The sequence below is a fragment of the Armigeres subalbatus genome, chromosome 2 (genome assembly GCF_024139115.2).
Source record: "Armigeres subalbatus isolate Guangzhou_Male chromosome 2, GZ_Asu_2, whole genome shotgun sequence".
Taxonomy (NCBI): domain Eukaryota; kingdom Metazoa; phylum Arthropoda; class Insecta; order Diptera; family Culicidae; genus Armigeres; species Armigeres subalbatus.
In genome coordinates, this window is record NC_085140.1 from 206756882 (window position 1) to 206773183 (window position 16302).

At 43.0% G+C, this 16302-nt stretch overlaps 1 protein-coding gene and 1 long non-coding RNA gene across 2 annotated transcripts; both read left to right on the forward strand.

The window, feature by feature from the left end:
* The first annotated feature begins 1059 nt into the window (after positions 1 to 1059).
* LOC134215802 (uncharacterized protein K02A2.6-like) lies at positions 1060 to 2714 on the forward strand. The gene is made up of 2 exons (XM_062694915.1): positions 1060 to 2470; positions 2528 to 2714. Exon 1 carries the CDS (start codon positions 1109 to 1111, stop codon positions 2345 to 2347), a length of 1239 nt encoding a protein of 412 aa, XP_062550899.1. The 5' UTR covers positions 1060 to 1108; the 3' UTR covers positions 2348 to 2470; positions 2528 to 2714.
* Positions 2715 to 3701: 987 nt separating this feature from the next.
* On the forward strand, positions 3702 to 14711 carry LOC134215803 (uncharacterized). Its single transcript, XR_009980316.1, has 3 exons — positions 3702 to 4045; positions 4112 to 4365; positions 14502 to 14711. It is a non-coding gene; the product is annotated as an uncharacterized LOC134215803 (long non-coding RNA).
* Positions 14712 to 16302: the final 1591 nt, after the last annotated feature.

Here is a 16302-nt window from a genome sequence, read left to right on the forward strand (position 1 = left end):
ACTTTTTCACCGAATTCGGTATGTTTCGGTGTGTAAGACTTCCATTTGGTCTTTGCAATGCTCCCGACATATTTCAGGAGACGTTGCAAAGGACTGTACTAGCTGATTGCGATGGGTGCATAAATTATTTGGATGATTGTTTAATATTTGGTTCTACAAAGGAGGAACATGACAAAAATCTGCAAAAAGTACTCGCATGTCTTGCGAACCATAATGTTAAGTTAAACAAGGAGAAGTGCACCTTTGGAAGCCAGTCGGTCACATTTATCGGATTTCGTCTAACTAAGGACGGTTGGGAAATAGAAGAAGAAAAAGTCCAAGCAATTAAAAATTTTCGGCAACCAAGCAACTGTGCGGAAGTTAAAAGCTTCCTAGGACTGATCACTTTTGTGGATAGATTCATTGTGCATCGAGCTACAAAATCTGAAAATCTACGTAACCTTGCCAGTTCCGAGACATTTTATTGGACTGAACAGGAAAACCAAGAATTCAATTTGCTTAAAAATGATATCGCTAATACGATTAAGAGACTCGGCTATTACAATCTGAGCGATCGTATAGAACTCTTCGTAGATGCTTCATCCATTGGTCTGGGTGCAGTGCTTACGCAAGTTGATAGAAATGGTGTCCCAAGAATCGTGGCATGCGCTTCTAAAGCATTGTCGCTACCTGAAAAAAAGTATCCCCAGACACAAAAGGAAGCACTTGCAGTTGTCTGGGGTATTGAAAGATTCTCTTACTACTTGTTGACGAGACATTTCATTGTACGTACAGACGCAGAAGCAATCCAGTACATATTCAATACGAATCATCGTCTAGGAAGGCGGGCGATATCACGCGCTGAGAGTTGGGCATTAAGACTACAGCCCTTTGATTATGAAATCCAACGGGTTCCGGGCAATCAAAACATTGCCGATGCATTGTCTAGGCTGATAAAGCATCTCAAGAGTTTCGTCCTCTGGATGAGGAATGGGAAAGTCACTACCTCTACTCTTTGGATTCAGGATGTATGACTATAACATGGGACGAGATTGAAGTGATGTCAGAAAAGGACATCGAATTGACATCTGTGAGACAAGCATTGTTAACGAACAAATGGCCCACAGATATGCGAGCATTTGAGGCTCAAAAACAAAATCTGAGGCCTTGTGGAAATATGGTTTTCAAAGAGGACAGAGTAATTCTTCCCCGATCGCTGCGAGACAAAGCTCTTGAATCTGCACATGGCGGCCATATCGGAGAAGTGGCAATGAAGCGTGTTATGCGGGAGTATTTTTGGTGGCCTAGAATGTCTACGGAAATAACCAATTTCATGAAGAGATGCACTACTTGTGCCCAACTATCAAGACGTAACCCGCCGTTACCTCTTACTTCACGAGAATTACCCGAAGGACCGTGGCAAATGCTTCAAATTGATTTTCTTGCCTTACCTGGATTTGGTTCTGGAGAATATTTGGTTGTGACGGATACGTATTCACGCTACCTGACTGTGGTGGAAATGAAATCCATCGATGCATCGTCAACAAATGCGGCTTTGGTTGACGTTTTTAGAACGTGGGGATTTCCTTGTGTCATACAGAGCGACAATGGTCCCCCGTTCCAAAGTTCCGCTTTTGTCACATACTGGGAGGACAGAGGAGTAAAAGTACGTAAATCTGTTCCTCTCAGCCCGCAGAGTAATGGGGCTGTGGAAAGACAAAATTCGGGAATCATCAAGGCCTTGTCAGCATCTAAATTGGAGGGAACTCCCTGGCGAACAGCACTCCAACAGTATGTCCATAGACATAACACTTTTATACCGCATTCCCGATTGTTAGTTACCCCATTCGAACTTATGGTCGGGTGGAAATATAGAGGTAATTTTCCTGGGCTTTGGAAGTCGTCCAACTCTGAAGAATCCAATCAACTCGACCGAACGGAGATTGTGGAACTGGATACAGAGACCAAACTGGTGTCTAAGCAGTACGCAGATCGGGTTCGAGGTGCTAAGATAAGCGATATCAAAATCGGCGATATTGTTCTACTTGCCAGTCAGAAAAGGTGTAAAACAGACCCAACATTCATGAATGAGCGCTTCGAGGTCGTTGCCAGAGATGGTGCAAAGGTAGTAGTCATGAATAGATCAGGCATTCAGTATGGTAGAAATGTACAAGACGTAAAACTAGCGCCAGCTCCTCAGTCGCGAGACACCGAAACAGAAACCACCGAAGAGGAATCACAACAGATCCAAGGTGAATTGGCTGCCGAACCATCACTATCAGAAGGATACCGGAATTTGCGACAACGATCAACAATTAACCGACCGAGCAGATTTGACGATATGTACATCTACCGGGTGTTTTACTAATTCGCTCCTGACCGAATGACCGACACTATTCACTGCAAATAAAACAATTTCGGTACCGGATGAAATTGTTTTTTTAACCGAAAAGCAGGAAAATCGCCGTTTTTGCTTCATGACAGTAAACAGGTAAACGAAAATTTGTTGCGTCGTAGTTTCATTTTTTAACCTTTTTTGTTTTGACAGAACTTAACAACTATCAAACTATACACGCTACCAGAAATCTACCGAAACATCATTATTTAATATTAACTGGTGACTACAGACTCGTCGAAATCACTAACTCGCCGAAAAAAAAAATGTTTTTTGGATTGTTACGTTCCGTTATTTCCCATTAAATTCATATGTACATCTAGACGATAATTACAATATGTATCAATAATAATAATAAAAATAATAAATTTAATATAGACATTTACCCTCAAACAAAAGTAAAAATACTTGATGTGGTGCAGCTACGTGATTGATGGAAAAAAAATAGATAAAATTAAAAAAAAATTAAATGTGGCTTGAGGAATTACAGAAAAGTGATTTAAATTGATTGGCATATGAGTTCTCTTCTTTAGCCTTTATTAAGAATAAAGCGGAATCGACAGACTGATATCAAGAATTTAATGGAGTTGGGTAGGCAGCTGTATAGTATATATGGAGCATACAGCATGCACTTTGGATCGAACCATGTGCTAGCCTTCAGGAGGAAGAATATTTGAAAGATAAAAGTTGTTGTTCTACAAGTTCTATGTATAATATAAAAAAATATATATATATATATATATTAGTCGTTTTTTCATTCAGACCAGAAGATCTAGACGATAAATGAAGAAATTGAATAACATGGTGGTTAAGGGATGTTGGCAATCAAGGGCTCGTTTTGTAAGAAATATAATATGATATTCAACAGTATAGAGTACAGATGGGGATGAATGTAGTGATACAGCAAAAAAATAAAAAAAAAAAAAATAAATAAGATTGTGGGATAAAATTTATTTACATACACAGCAAAAATTATTGTAATGTGCATCGACGTAATCATAACGATTTACTAAAACAATCGATGTAATCAAAATTTCAATATGCAAAATTAACAATAATTCAATGTAATACTACATCTCTCCTGAAATTACACAGAACCTAAATCACTTTTTCTCATTACATATTACTTGTGTAATATTAATTGCTGACATTAGTTAAAATTACATAGCAATAAATGCAACCCATCGAGTGCATATGGTTATGAGTTAATATTACACAGAAATGGTGTAATTTCGCATTCAAAGAAAATTAATTTTAAATCTCGCAACACTGTCCTGACTGACATCAGTGCAGTTTTGAGATTCGAGTGGTGAGGTGCCATGTTTATTTTCAGTTCGTGTTACCCGTGTTACCGGGAGATTGTTTTAAATCTATTTGTTAATTTTATCGTTTAAAATTAAAATTTTGTAGTTAAAATTGGATAATTTTAGACTCTATATAGTGGTGGTAGTGCGCTAGAGGTTGCTTCTTCTGGCCCTTCCGGCAGATTATGCTCTGCCTCAACGTTACAATCTACAGACGGCCCGTATGTGCCCCGCTTTTGAGCTCCTTCGCCGTTCTTGTACAGGTTCCACGCAAGATACAGCAACGACGCAACTCCTTGAAGTGATTGAAGGCATCCCGTCGTCATATGACCGGAAGGAGCTGGACGGGCTGCCGACGAAGATGACTGTAAGTATGGCGACATCCATAGTTTGGAAGTAAAGATAAAATCACGTTTGTGGCTCTTAATTCTAGGAAGGGAAATCAGGAGGTTCTCCACCAGCAGGACGAGAAAATACCTCCGGAAGCGCATTTATTGGCTGTCCAGTAAATCTTGCTGGTTCATTCTCTAAGTCCTTACCGTTGCACAGACGAGCTTGGGACGGACACAATCATTCTCGGGGTCGGGCGACAGCAAGGAGACAAGCTTATATGCGATGCGTTACGATAGGAAATTCCTGAGACGGCAACATGGGAGGCAAGATGAAATTCATTCTGCATTGGTGCGGGTAAGTCATCCTGGGAAAGTAACTTATTCTAGAATCGAAATGCGTATGTACATAAAGTGTGCGTTGATTGCTCGAGGTCCTCAAACGATTTTCTTAACGTATTCGATTAATATTCTCAGAAGAATCGTAGGACTTCCGAATATAATCCGCCTGGAATCCTAATTGTTTTTTTTTCCACTGAAACCGGATTGTAAGAAAAAATCTTTTGAGAATCAGAAGAAAATTATTTTTGGATTCCGAAGAATAATTTTTAGGATTCTAAAAACAAAACAAAAATGGAATCCAGGATCATTGTTTTCGCATTATTTTTTATTTTCTCATACCCAAGTCGGAGGTAGCATGTTAAGAAGTGTGAAGTGCTTAAAAGTCTTCTCCGTTTAGCTTGGTGCATGGCTGCATGCCGCCATCCGCAAATCGTCTTCCACCTGATCCATCCACTTGCTCGCTGTGCACCTCGCATTTTGTTCCCGTCGATCGTTGTCGAGAACCATTTTCACCGGATTACTGTTCGACATTCTGCCCGGCCCACCGCAGTCATCCGATTTTCGCGGTGTGAACGATGGGTAGTTCCCCTAACAGCTGATGCAACTCGTGATTCATCCACTCATCCACATATACCGTTCATCATCTGCAACCTACCATAGATGGAAAACAGCCCTTTCGAGAATTTTGAGCTGGGGTTCCACGAGCATCGTACACGTCTCGTGTCCGTAGAGTTCGTAGGTTCCGAAGGGAATTTCGAAAGGAATCCGTTAGTGATTCCGAAGTGAATCATTTAAGGACTCCGAAGGGAATCATTCTGCTATTCCGAAGTGATTGTGATTCCTAAACGAATCATTCGCGATTGCGAAGCGAATCCTTCTGCAATTCCATATCGAATCTGAAGTGAATCCTTTCGCGATCTCGAATTAAATCCTTTCAAGATTCTGGAGGTAATCTTTTGGCATTCCACCGGAAATTCTTTTGAGATTCCGCAGATAATCATTTTAAGATTCCGCAAGGAATTTTTGCATGCATGGTGATATTTTTCCATATAAACTTCCAACGAGTTTAGCACTGCCCAAACGTTGACCGAGTTGGCTGAAATTTTGTCCAGAGCATCAGGGCATCAAATAGAACCGAATAAGAGGGCGGCCCATCAAAAAAATTGAACAAAGTTTTTCCCATACTAATTTGAGCCACGCTAGGCTACATATAAGGTAACCTTCTAGGTTTCGACAGTAAATTCTTTATGCGTTCCGCGAGGCATTCCGAAGGAAATCCTTTAGGGATACCGAAGGGAATCCTTTAGGGCTTCCGAAGGGAATCCTTTAGGGCTTCCGAAGGGAATCCTTTAGGGCTTCCGAAGGGAATCCTTTAGGGCTTCCGAAGGGAATCCTTTAGGGCTTCCGAAGGGAATCCTTTAGGGCTTCCGAAGGGAATCCTTTAGGGCTTCCGAAGGGAATCCTTTAGGGCTTCCGAAGGGAATCCTTTAGGGCTTCCGAAGGGAATCCTTGAGGGATTCCGAAGGGAATCCTTGAGGGATTCCGAAGGGAATCCTTTACGGATTCCGACGGGAATCCTTTACGGATTCCGACGGGAATCCTTTACGGATTCCGACGGGAATCCTTTACGGATTCCGACGGGAATCCTTTACGGATTCCGACGGGAATCCTTTACGGATTCCGACGGGAATCCTTTACGGATTCCGACGGGAATCCTTTACGGATTCCGACGGGAATCCTTTAGGGATTCCGACGGGAATCCTTTAGGGATTCCGACGGGAATCCTTTGGGGATTTCGACGGGAATCCTTTGGGGATTTCGACGGGAATCCTTTGGGGATTTCGACGGGAATCCTTTGGGGATTTCGACGGGAATCCTTTGGGGATTTCGACGGGAATCCTTTAGGGATTCCGACGGGAATCCTTTGGATTTCCGACGGGAATCCTTTAGGGATTCCGACGGGAATCCTTTAGGGATTCCGACGGGAATCCTTTAGGGATTCCGACGGGAATCCTTTAGGGATTCCGACGGGAAACCTTTAGGGATTCCGACGGGGAACCTTTAGGGATTCCGACGGGAAACCTTTAGGGATTCCGACGGGAATCCTTTAGGGATTTCGACGGAAATCCTTTAGGGGTTTGGACGGGAATCCTTTAGGGATTTGGACAAGAATCCTTTAGGGATTCCGACGGGGATCCTTTAGGGATTCCGACGGGAAACCTTTAGGGATTCCGACGGGAAACCTTTAGGGATTCCGACGGGAAACCTTTAGGGATTCCGACGGGAATCCTTTAGGGATTCCGACGGGAATCCTTTAGGGATTCTGACGGGAATCCTTTAGGGATTTCGAAGGGAATCCTCTAGGGATTCGGACGGGAATCCTTTAGGGATTCGGACGGGAATCCTTTAGGGATTCGGACGGGAATCCTTTAGGGATTCGGACGGGAATCCTTTAGGGATTCCGACGGGAATCCTTTAGGGATTCCGACGGGAATGCTTTGGGGATTCCGACGGGAATCCTTTAGGGATTCCGACGGGAATCCTTTCGGGATCCCGACGGGAATCCTTTAGGGATACCGAAGGGAATCCTTTAGGGAGTCCGAAGGGAATCCTTTAGGGAGTCCGAAGGGAATCCTTTAGCGATTCCGAAGGGAATCCTTTAGCGATTCCGAAGGGAATCCTTTAGCGATTCCGAAGGGAATCCTTTAGCGATTCCGAAGGGAATCCTTTAGCGATTCCGAAGGGAATCCTTTAGCGATTCCGAAGGGAATCCTTTAGCGATTCCGAAGGGAATCCTTTAGCGATTCCGAAGGGAATCCTTTAGCGATTCCGAAGGGAATCCTTTAGCGATTCCGAAGGGAATCCTTTAGCGATTCCGAAGGGAATCCTTTAGCGATTCCGAAGGGAATCCTTTAGCGATTCCCAAGGAATCATTTAGCGATTCGAAGGGAATCCTTTAGCGATTCCGAAGGGAATCCTTTAGCGATTCGAAGGGAATCCTTTAGCGATTCCGAAGGAATCCTTTAGCGATTCCGAAGGGAATCCTTTAGCGATTCCGAAGGAATCCTTTAGCGATTGCGAAGGAATCCTTTAGCGATTGCGAAGGGAATCCTTTAGCGATTCCGAAGGAATCCTTTAGCGATTCCGAAGGAATCCTTTAGCGATTCCGAAGGAATCCTTTAGCGATCCCCAAGGAATGCGGAAGGATTCCCAAGGAATCGGAAGGATTCCCCAAGGAATCGGAAGGATTCCCAAGGAATCCCGGAAGGATTCCCCAAGGAATCCCGGAAGGATTCCCCAAGGAATCGGAAGGATTCTCCAAGGAATCGGAAGGATTCCCCAAGGAATCGGAAGGATTCCCCAAGGAATCCCGGAAGGATTCCCCAAGGAATCGGAAGGATTCCCCAAGGAATCCCGGAAGGGGTCCCCAAGGAATCCCGGAAGGATTCCCCAAGGAATCCCGGAAGGATTCCCCAAGGAATCCCGGAAGGATTCCCCAAGGAATCCCGGAAGAATTCCCCAAGGAATCCCGGAAGGATTCCCCAAGGAATCCCGGAAGGATTCCCCAAGGAATCCCGGAAGGATTCCCAGGGTGGCCACCGAACCGGGAAAAACGGGAAAAGCGGGAAAAAGACGGGAAATTGAAGTCACCGGGAAAAAAAGCGGGAAAAACCGGGAATTCAGAACATGAACCGGGAAAAAATAAATTTTGGACAACTTACATTCAAAATTCTTCAATGTTTTTAATGAAGTTGATATAAAGGGAAATATTTACTCTTTGATTTTCATTATTCAATCGCATTCTAACTGAGTTATCTGATTTTAGTACATAATGTGTGAGGTAAAAAAATAAGTAGTTTTTTTCCAGATCCATTTGCCTCTAGATCATTTTGATTTCAATTTCGAGTAATCGGCTTTTTGACTGACTTGCTATATTTTGTACGTATGCGTACATTTGTTGTAGGATATCCTCAGTTATGGGGTTGAGGGATATCCTTTAGTATAGGACCTAAACTTGGGCAAAAATATGAGTATTTCACCCCGGCCATATATAATAAATATTATAAGACATAAAAGCATAGAATCGAATATCGAAATATTCATTTTTTCAAATGAATGTTTTTATCTTTTAGTTATTCTTCTAATGTCCAAGTTTGCATTTGTATGTACTTCTGTTATTTGTATGTAATTTCCAATTGCACAGAATTCGAAAAAAAAATATGGTAAATAATATATATTTTAACACATGTTTAAGAGTTGTTTTAAATTATATTTGAAAATTCTACAAATCATTGAAAATGGTAGATTTTTAAATCTTCGTGAATATGTCTGTAATATTCTAAAGAGTAAAATATCCTTAGTCTAGTATTTTTTTCGCAAATTCTTCACACAAACAATGACAGTTCTTTATGGGTTTTTACAGTAGAGCAACAGAGAGGAGGAGATGGCGGCCATGTTTCACTCAAACTCTGACAGATAGCAATGGTGTTTCCCATAGAAGGGAAGAGCAGAATTTGCTTCGACTTCGCGAATGAGAGTAGCATCACTTTCATCCGTTACCACAGATATTAATTTGAGACTAATCACCATCTCTTAGATGAAAGCAATGCACTCTCCAATAGACGAGATCTGTCTTAGCCACGTCCTTGTGAATACTGAGGAGGAGGAAGGATGGCTAGTTGGACACCTACTTAAGAAAAATGCAGAGAACTCTACGACCTCTCATAGGTACCACAGGAGGTTTTGGAATTGTTAGTGTGGAAGGATTTAACAGTAGGAATCGTTTTGGTAGAACGTAAAACACAGAAATAACTAAGATAGAAATACAAAGTAGGAAAGGGACGAGTCTGGAATTGAACCTACGACCACCTGCTTATAAGGCGATCACCGCGCTCGTCATAGTTTAGTTTTTTTCCACAACTAAGGCCGTTACAAATATTTAATTAACATTTTGTCCTACTGATCTCCGAAAGGTCAAGGGGGGATGAAAAGAAATAAATATTAAAATGAAAAAATAAAAAAAACTCCTCGGATTTGTTAAAGAATGTTTTGAAAATCCTCAAAATTATCCGAATTTTATTTTGTTGCCCCCTCAAAATATTATTTTTTGGCCAACAAATCCAAGGGGGGGGGGGAGATAAAATAAATTTTAAATATTTGTATCGGCCTAACCTAATATAATAGAAGGTTATGATGGTGAAAAAGATACTCTAAGAAAGTTTTCTAATTTGTTACACGGGGAATAATGAAAAGGTTCCATAGCTTAGAACATTTCAATATACTAATATTGAATGGGAACGTTCAAAGTTTCCAATAAAAAATCCAAGATTTACTTTCTAGACATTAATTCTAGAAATTAAAAAAAGTAAAATTGAATAAATTACGAATTGAATTTTTGATTGCCTAAAATGTGTTTAAATCTTTTTTAGAAAACTGAATCATTATTTTGGTCGGAAACAAAGATTGTCCTCGGGTTAAATCTTTGTTCAAATTAGTTAATTAATAATTTAAGTATAAAGGTAAGAAAACTCTTACCCTGATTTTTTTCAAGTTAAATTAAAACCGGGAAAATTTGACAAAAATTACCGGGAAAAGCGGGAAAAACCGGGAATTTGAAAATCGAGTTTCAGTGGCCACCCTGGATTCCACAAGGAATCCCGGAAGGATTCCCCAAGGAATCCCGGAAGGATTCCCCAAGGAATCCCGGAAGGATTCCCCAAGGAATCCCGGAAGGATTCCCCAAGGAATCGGAAGGATTCCCCAAGGAATCCCGGAAGGATTCCCAAGGAATCGGAAGGATTCCCAAGGAATCGGAAGGATTCCCAAGGAATCCCGGGAGGATTCCCAAGGAATCCCGGGAGGATTCCCAAGGAATCCCGGAAGGATTCCCCAAGGAATCCCGGAAGGATTCCCCAAGGAATCCGGGAAGGATTCCCAAGGAATCCGGGAAGGATTCCCAAGGAATCCGGGAAGGATTCTCCAGGGAATCCGGGAAGGATTCCCCAAGGAATCCGGGAAGGATTCCCCAAGGAATCCGGGAAGGATTCCCCAAGGAATCGGGGAAGGATTCCCCAAGGAATCCGGGAAGGATTCCCCAAGGAATCCGGGAAGGATTCCCCAAGGAATCCCGGAAGGAATCCCGAAAGGATTCCCCAAGGAATGCCGGAAGGATTCCCCAAGGAATCCCGGAAGGATTCCCCAAGGAATCCCGGAAGGATTCCCCAAGGAATCCCGGAAGGATTCCCCAAGGAATCCTGGAAGGATTCCCTAAGGAATCCCGGAAGGATTCCCTAAGGAATCCCGAAAGGATTCCCCAAGGAATCCCGGAAGGATTCCCCAAGGAATCCCGGAAGGATTCCCCAAGGAATCGGAAGGATTCCCCAAGGAATCGGAAGGATTCCCAAGGAATCGGAAGGATTCCCCAAGGAATCCCGGAAGGATTCCCCAAGGAATTCGGAAGGATTCCCCAAGGAATCCCGGAAGGATTCCCCAAGGAATCCCGGAAGGATTCCCCAAGGAATCCCGGAAGGATTCCCCAAGGAATCCCGGAAGGATTCCCCAAGGAATCCCGGAAGGATTCCCCAAGGAGAAGGATTCCCCAAGGAATCCCGGAAGGATTCCCCAAGAAATCCCGAAAGGATTCCACAAGGAGAAGGATTCCCCAAGGAATCCCGGAAGGATTCCCCAAGGAATCCCGAAAGGATTCCCCAAGTAATCCCGGAAGTATTCCCCAAGGAATCCCGAAAGGATTCTCCAAGGAATCCCGAAAGGATTCCCCAAGGAATCCCGAAAGGATTCCCCAAGGAATCCCGAAAGGAATCCCGAAAGGATTCCCCAAGGAATCCCGAAAGGATTCCCCAAGGAATCCCGAAAGGATTCCTCAAGGAATCCCGAAAGGATTCCTCAAGGAATCCCGAAAGGATTCCTCAAGGAATCCCGAAAGGATTCCTCAAGGAATCCCGAAAGGATTCCTCAAGGAATCCCGAAAGGATTCCTCAAGGAATCCCGAAAGGATTCCCCCAGGGAATCCCGAAAGGATTCTCCCAGGGAATCCCGAAAGGATTCTCCCAGGGAATCCCGAAAGGATTCCCCCAGGGAATCCCGAAAGGATTCCCCCAGGGAATCCCGAAAGGATTCCCCCAGGGAATCCCGAAAGGATTCCCAAGGAATCGAAAGGATTCCCCAAGGAATCGAAAGGATTCCCCAAGGAATCCTGAAAGGATTCCCCAAGGAATCCCGGAAAGGATTCCCCAAGGAATCGAAAGGATTCCCAAGGAATCGAAAGGATTCCCCAAGGAATCGAAAGGATTCCCCTGAATCCCGAAAGGATTCTAAGGAATCGAAAGGATTCCCAAGGAATCCCGGAAAGGATTCCCAAGGAATCTGAAAGGATTCCCAAGGAATGAAAGGATTCCCCAAGGAACGAAAAGGATTCCCAAGGAATCGAAAGGATTCCCCAAGGAATCCTGAAAGGATTCCCAAGGAATCGAAAAGGATTCCCAAGGAATCGAAAGGATTCCCAAGGAATCGAAAGGATTCCCCAAGGAATCCCGAAAGGATTCCCCAAGGAATCCCGAAAGGATTCCCCAAGGAATCCCGAAAGGATTCCCAAGGAATCGAAAGGATTCCCAAGGAATCGAAGGAAAGGATTCCCCAAGGAATCCCGGAAAGGATTCCCCAAGGAATCCTGAAAGGATTCCCCAAGGAATCCCGAAAGGATTCCCCAAGGAATCGAAAGGATTCCCCAAGGAATCGGAAAGGATTCCCCAAGGAATCGAAAGGATTCCCCAAGGAATCCCGGAAAGGATTCCCCAAGGAATCCTGGAAAGGATTCCCAAGGAATCGAAAGGATTCCCCAAGGAATCCCGGAAAGGATTCCCCAAGGAATCGAAAGGATTCCCCAAGGAATCCTGAAAGGACTCCCAAGGAATCCTGAAAGGATTCCCCAAGGAATCCCGGAAAGGATTCCCCAAGGAATCCCGAAAGGATTCCCCAAGGAATCCCGAAAGGATTCCCCAAGGAATCCCGAAAGGATTCCTCAAGGAATCCCGAAAGGATTCCCCAAGGAATCCCGAAAGGATTCCCCAAGGAATCCCGAAAGGATTTCCCAAGGAATCATGAAAGGATTTCCCAAGGAATCTCGAAAGGATTTCCCAAGGAATCTCGAAAGGATTCCCCAAGAAATCCCGAAAGGATTCCCGAAAGGATTCCCGAAGGAATCCCGAAAGGATTCCCGAAGGAATCCCGAAAGGATTCCCGAAGGAATCCCGAAAGGATTCCCGAAGGAATCCCGAAAGGATTCCCGAAGGAATCCCGAAAGGATTCCCGAAGGAATCCCGAAAGGATTCCCGAAGGAATCCCGAAAGGATTCCCGAAGGAATCCCGAAAGGATTCCCGAAGGAATCCCGAAAGGATTCCCGAAGGAATCCCGAAAGGATTCCCCAAGGAATCCCGAAAGGATTCCCCAAGGAATCCCGAAAGGATTCCCCAAGGAATCCCGAAAGGATTCCCCAAGGAATCCCCAAAGGAGTCCCCAAGAAATCCCGAAAGGATTCCCCAAAGTATCACCGAAACTTGCAGAGGGATTCCCTAAAGAATCTTCGAAGGATTCCCCAAGGAATTCCAAGTTTCCTTACCGAATTCCGATGGGATTACTTATTAGATTCCGAAGCAATCCTTACCAGATTCCGGAGCGAATCCTTACCGGATTCCGAAGTGAAGGGAATCCTAACGGGCTTCCTGAGGAAATGCTAATGGGGATTCCGAATAAAATCATTATGAAATTCCAAAGGGATTTTGAAATTCTAAAGGTGATCTTTATGGGATTCTGAAGAAAATTCGTATGGGTTACAGAAGGATTCCCTTCACAATCCCCCTTCAGAGTTTCAAAAGGATTCTGTTTGGTATACAAAAAGAATCCTTCCAGGTCTTCCAAGGAATGCCTTTTTAAAAACGAATAAAAAAACCAAGAGGATGCTCTTGAAAATGCCAAAAGGTTTTGTCTTGGTATCCAGAAACGATTTACTTCGGAATCTTACGATTCCCTTAGAAATCCTTATAGGATTCTCATCGGAGTCCAAAAGGATTCGCTTTGCATTTCCAAAAGAATTCGCTTCGGCATGCTTAAAGTATTACCTTCGGAACCTATAGGACACACATTGTAATCTCAAAAGGATTCACTGTAACTGAAAACTCTCAGAAATATTTATATAAGGATTCTTTTCGGAGTTCCCAAAAGAATCACTTCGGAATCCTTTAAATATACCCTTCGTATTCCCCGAAGAACTTCCCTGGAATCTCTGAAGGATTCCCTTCAGAATCTTCGAAGGATTTCCTTCAGAATTCCCGAAAAATTACTATCGGAATCCCAAAAGAATTCGTTTCGGATTTATTTTCGGGGATTACCTTTGGAATCTCATTAGGTTTTTATTTGAACCCCATAGGGATTTATTTCGGAGTGTCATAAAGATTCCACTCTGAACCCCATAAGAACTCCCTTCAAAATCCCATATGGATTCCCTTCGAAAACTCATGATGCTTCGTTTTTTCGATTACCTTTGGAATATCATTAGGATTCCCTTCAACCTTTTGTATCCCATATGGACTTATTTTGAAATATCATTAGTTTTCCCTTCAGATCCCAGAAAGGATGCCCTTTGGAATACCAGAAGATTTTTTCTCGGAATCCCAGAAAAATTTCATTTGGAATCCCATTAGGACTCCATTTGGATCTCCAAAAGAATTGCATTCAGCATCCCAGATGGTTCTTTTCAGAATCTCAGATGGATTTTTTTCATTATCTCAGGTTTCTTTCTAAAATTCCATGAAGATTCTGTTCAGTATCCCAGGAATCTTTTCAGCATCTTAGAAGTATTATTTGCAGAATCTTCTGTTCAGAATTTCAGAAGGATATCCTTCGTAATTCTAGAGTGATCCTTTAGAAATTCCAGAAAGATACCTTTCGGAATCCCAAAAGGTTTCCCATATATGCAATCTGAATTTTCTCCATGTGAACTATAGAAAATCCTTCAGAGCGTTCTTCGAGGCAATTCTGGGGAATCATCAGTGATGTTTTTTCTAAAAATAACAAAACATGAATCGTTCTAAAAGTATCTTTTAACGCTTTATACTAATTTTTTTTCTCGTTTTCAGCGTTTGACGTGACGCTTCCGAGCCGCTCGGCTATGTTGTTTTCCACGATTACTGTCAGTGCCCAAACGACAATCAAATTATTCTGGTCCTGTTGAAGGATGGTATCGATCATTAGCTGGAGAAGTATCCGAAGATGCCGGGAACTCCTCTGTTAGCCCATCCCACAAAAGGCGTACAGGAAGAGTTAGAGCGTTTCGATGGGATTGATTTCATCTGTGGGCATAACATTATGTAAATAATAGAAATTTATATTATAAAATAAATAGAAATATGAAAACACTTAAATATCATGCCAATTCAATGAAAATAAATTTAAAAACGAAAATGCCACACTATGAAAATTAATTCACCAAAATAAATTTATTCAATGCCATGCAGTACGCATGGTTTTACATTGCATTCTTTTACATCGTCTCAATTACATCACTTTATTTATTACATCGAAAGAAATTACGTCGCTCTTGTTTGTTACACAGCAAGCTGTCGAGTACATCGCACAATGTAATATTAAACAGGCGATGGAATCAATGGGTTGCAGCGATTTTGATGTAATATTCAACAACTTTTTTTGCTGTGTAATATTTAAGATACTAAAAAAAAAAAAAGGTATGTATCTCAAAATCTGGCAACTGGGCCTCAAGAGAACGCAACATGAATGCGTCCCTATGCAAAAGGAAACAACAAAACGCAGAGTTGCGTCTCACTCGAATAGGCATGAAAGAGAAAAAAGAGATATCCTTTTCTAGGAGCGTCATTCTGTGTACGATTGTTGAGATGATCGGAGCGTATTCTATTCCATCCTGCCAAAGAAAATTCTGGATACGACAATGACTACGTCAGTTCAGCGGACGATGGAAGCCAACCAGCCCCCACCTTGAGAGAAGTTAAGGATGCCATTCAACAGCTAAAGACCAATAAAGCAGCTGGTAAGGATGGTATCGGAGCTGAGCTCATCAAGATGGGCCCGGAAAAGCTGGCCACTTGCCTGCACAAACTGATAGTCAGAATCTGGGAAACCGAACAGCTACCGGAGGAGTGGAAGGAAGGGGTTATATGCCCCATCTACAAGAAAGGCGACAAACTGGAGTGTGAGAACTTTCGAGCGATCACCATCCTTAATGCCGCCTACAAAGTGATATCCCAGATCATCTTCCGTCGTCTGTCACCATTAGTGAACGAGTTCGTGGGAAGTTATCAAGCCGGCTTCGTTGACGGCCGCTCGACAACGGACCAGATCTTTACTGTACGGCAAATCCTTCAAAAATGCCGTGAATACCAGGTCCCAACGCACCATCTGTTCGTTGATTTCAAGGCGGCATACGACAGTATAGACCGCGTAGAGCTATGGAAAATTATGGACGAGAACAGCTTCCCTGGGAAGCTTACCAGACCAGGCTTTCCAAATGTACCGCATCATTACAGCCCACCAATGATTGTCGCCTTTGTTTAACCATGACAGCCGTGCTATCGGTTCATATGCGACAGTCGCATACACGCAATTATACGAAAGGTAACGTTGCTCTCGGGCGACGTTGTAAGACAGTTTCATTCATTTGCTTTCGGGTCGTTCGTTATTCCCGACAGCAGCGTCTGTTCGTTCGGCACATTTTTCGTGCGTTTAACATGCGTTTCGTTTGCTGCTACGGATGTTGACTACTGCAGTAAAGAGGTAACTGTTGCCTCGCTGACTGCTTTTCGTTCATTGCGCATCCATCCGCGGCCGATGCAATAGTGCTGATATGTATGGTAATAGTTCCCAGGTATAAGGTACCCGGTACTCCATCGCACCGTATTGCGGTTG

What these genes read in the sequence shown, in the direction of transcription:
- LOC134215802 (XM_062694915.1), top strand. Translation starts at nt 1,109, where the DNA reads ATGCGAGCATTTGAGGCTCAAAAACAAAATCTGAGGCCTTGTGGAAAT.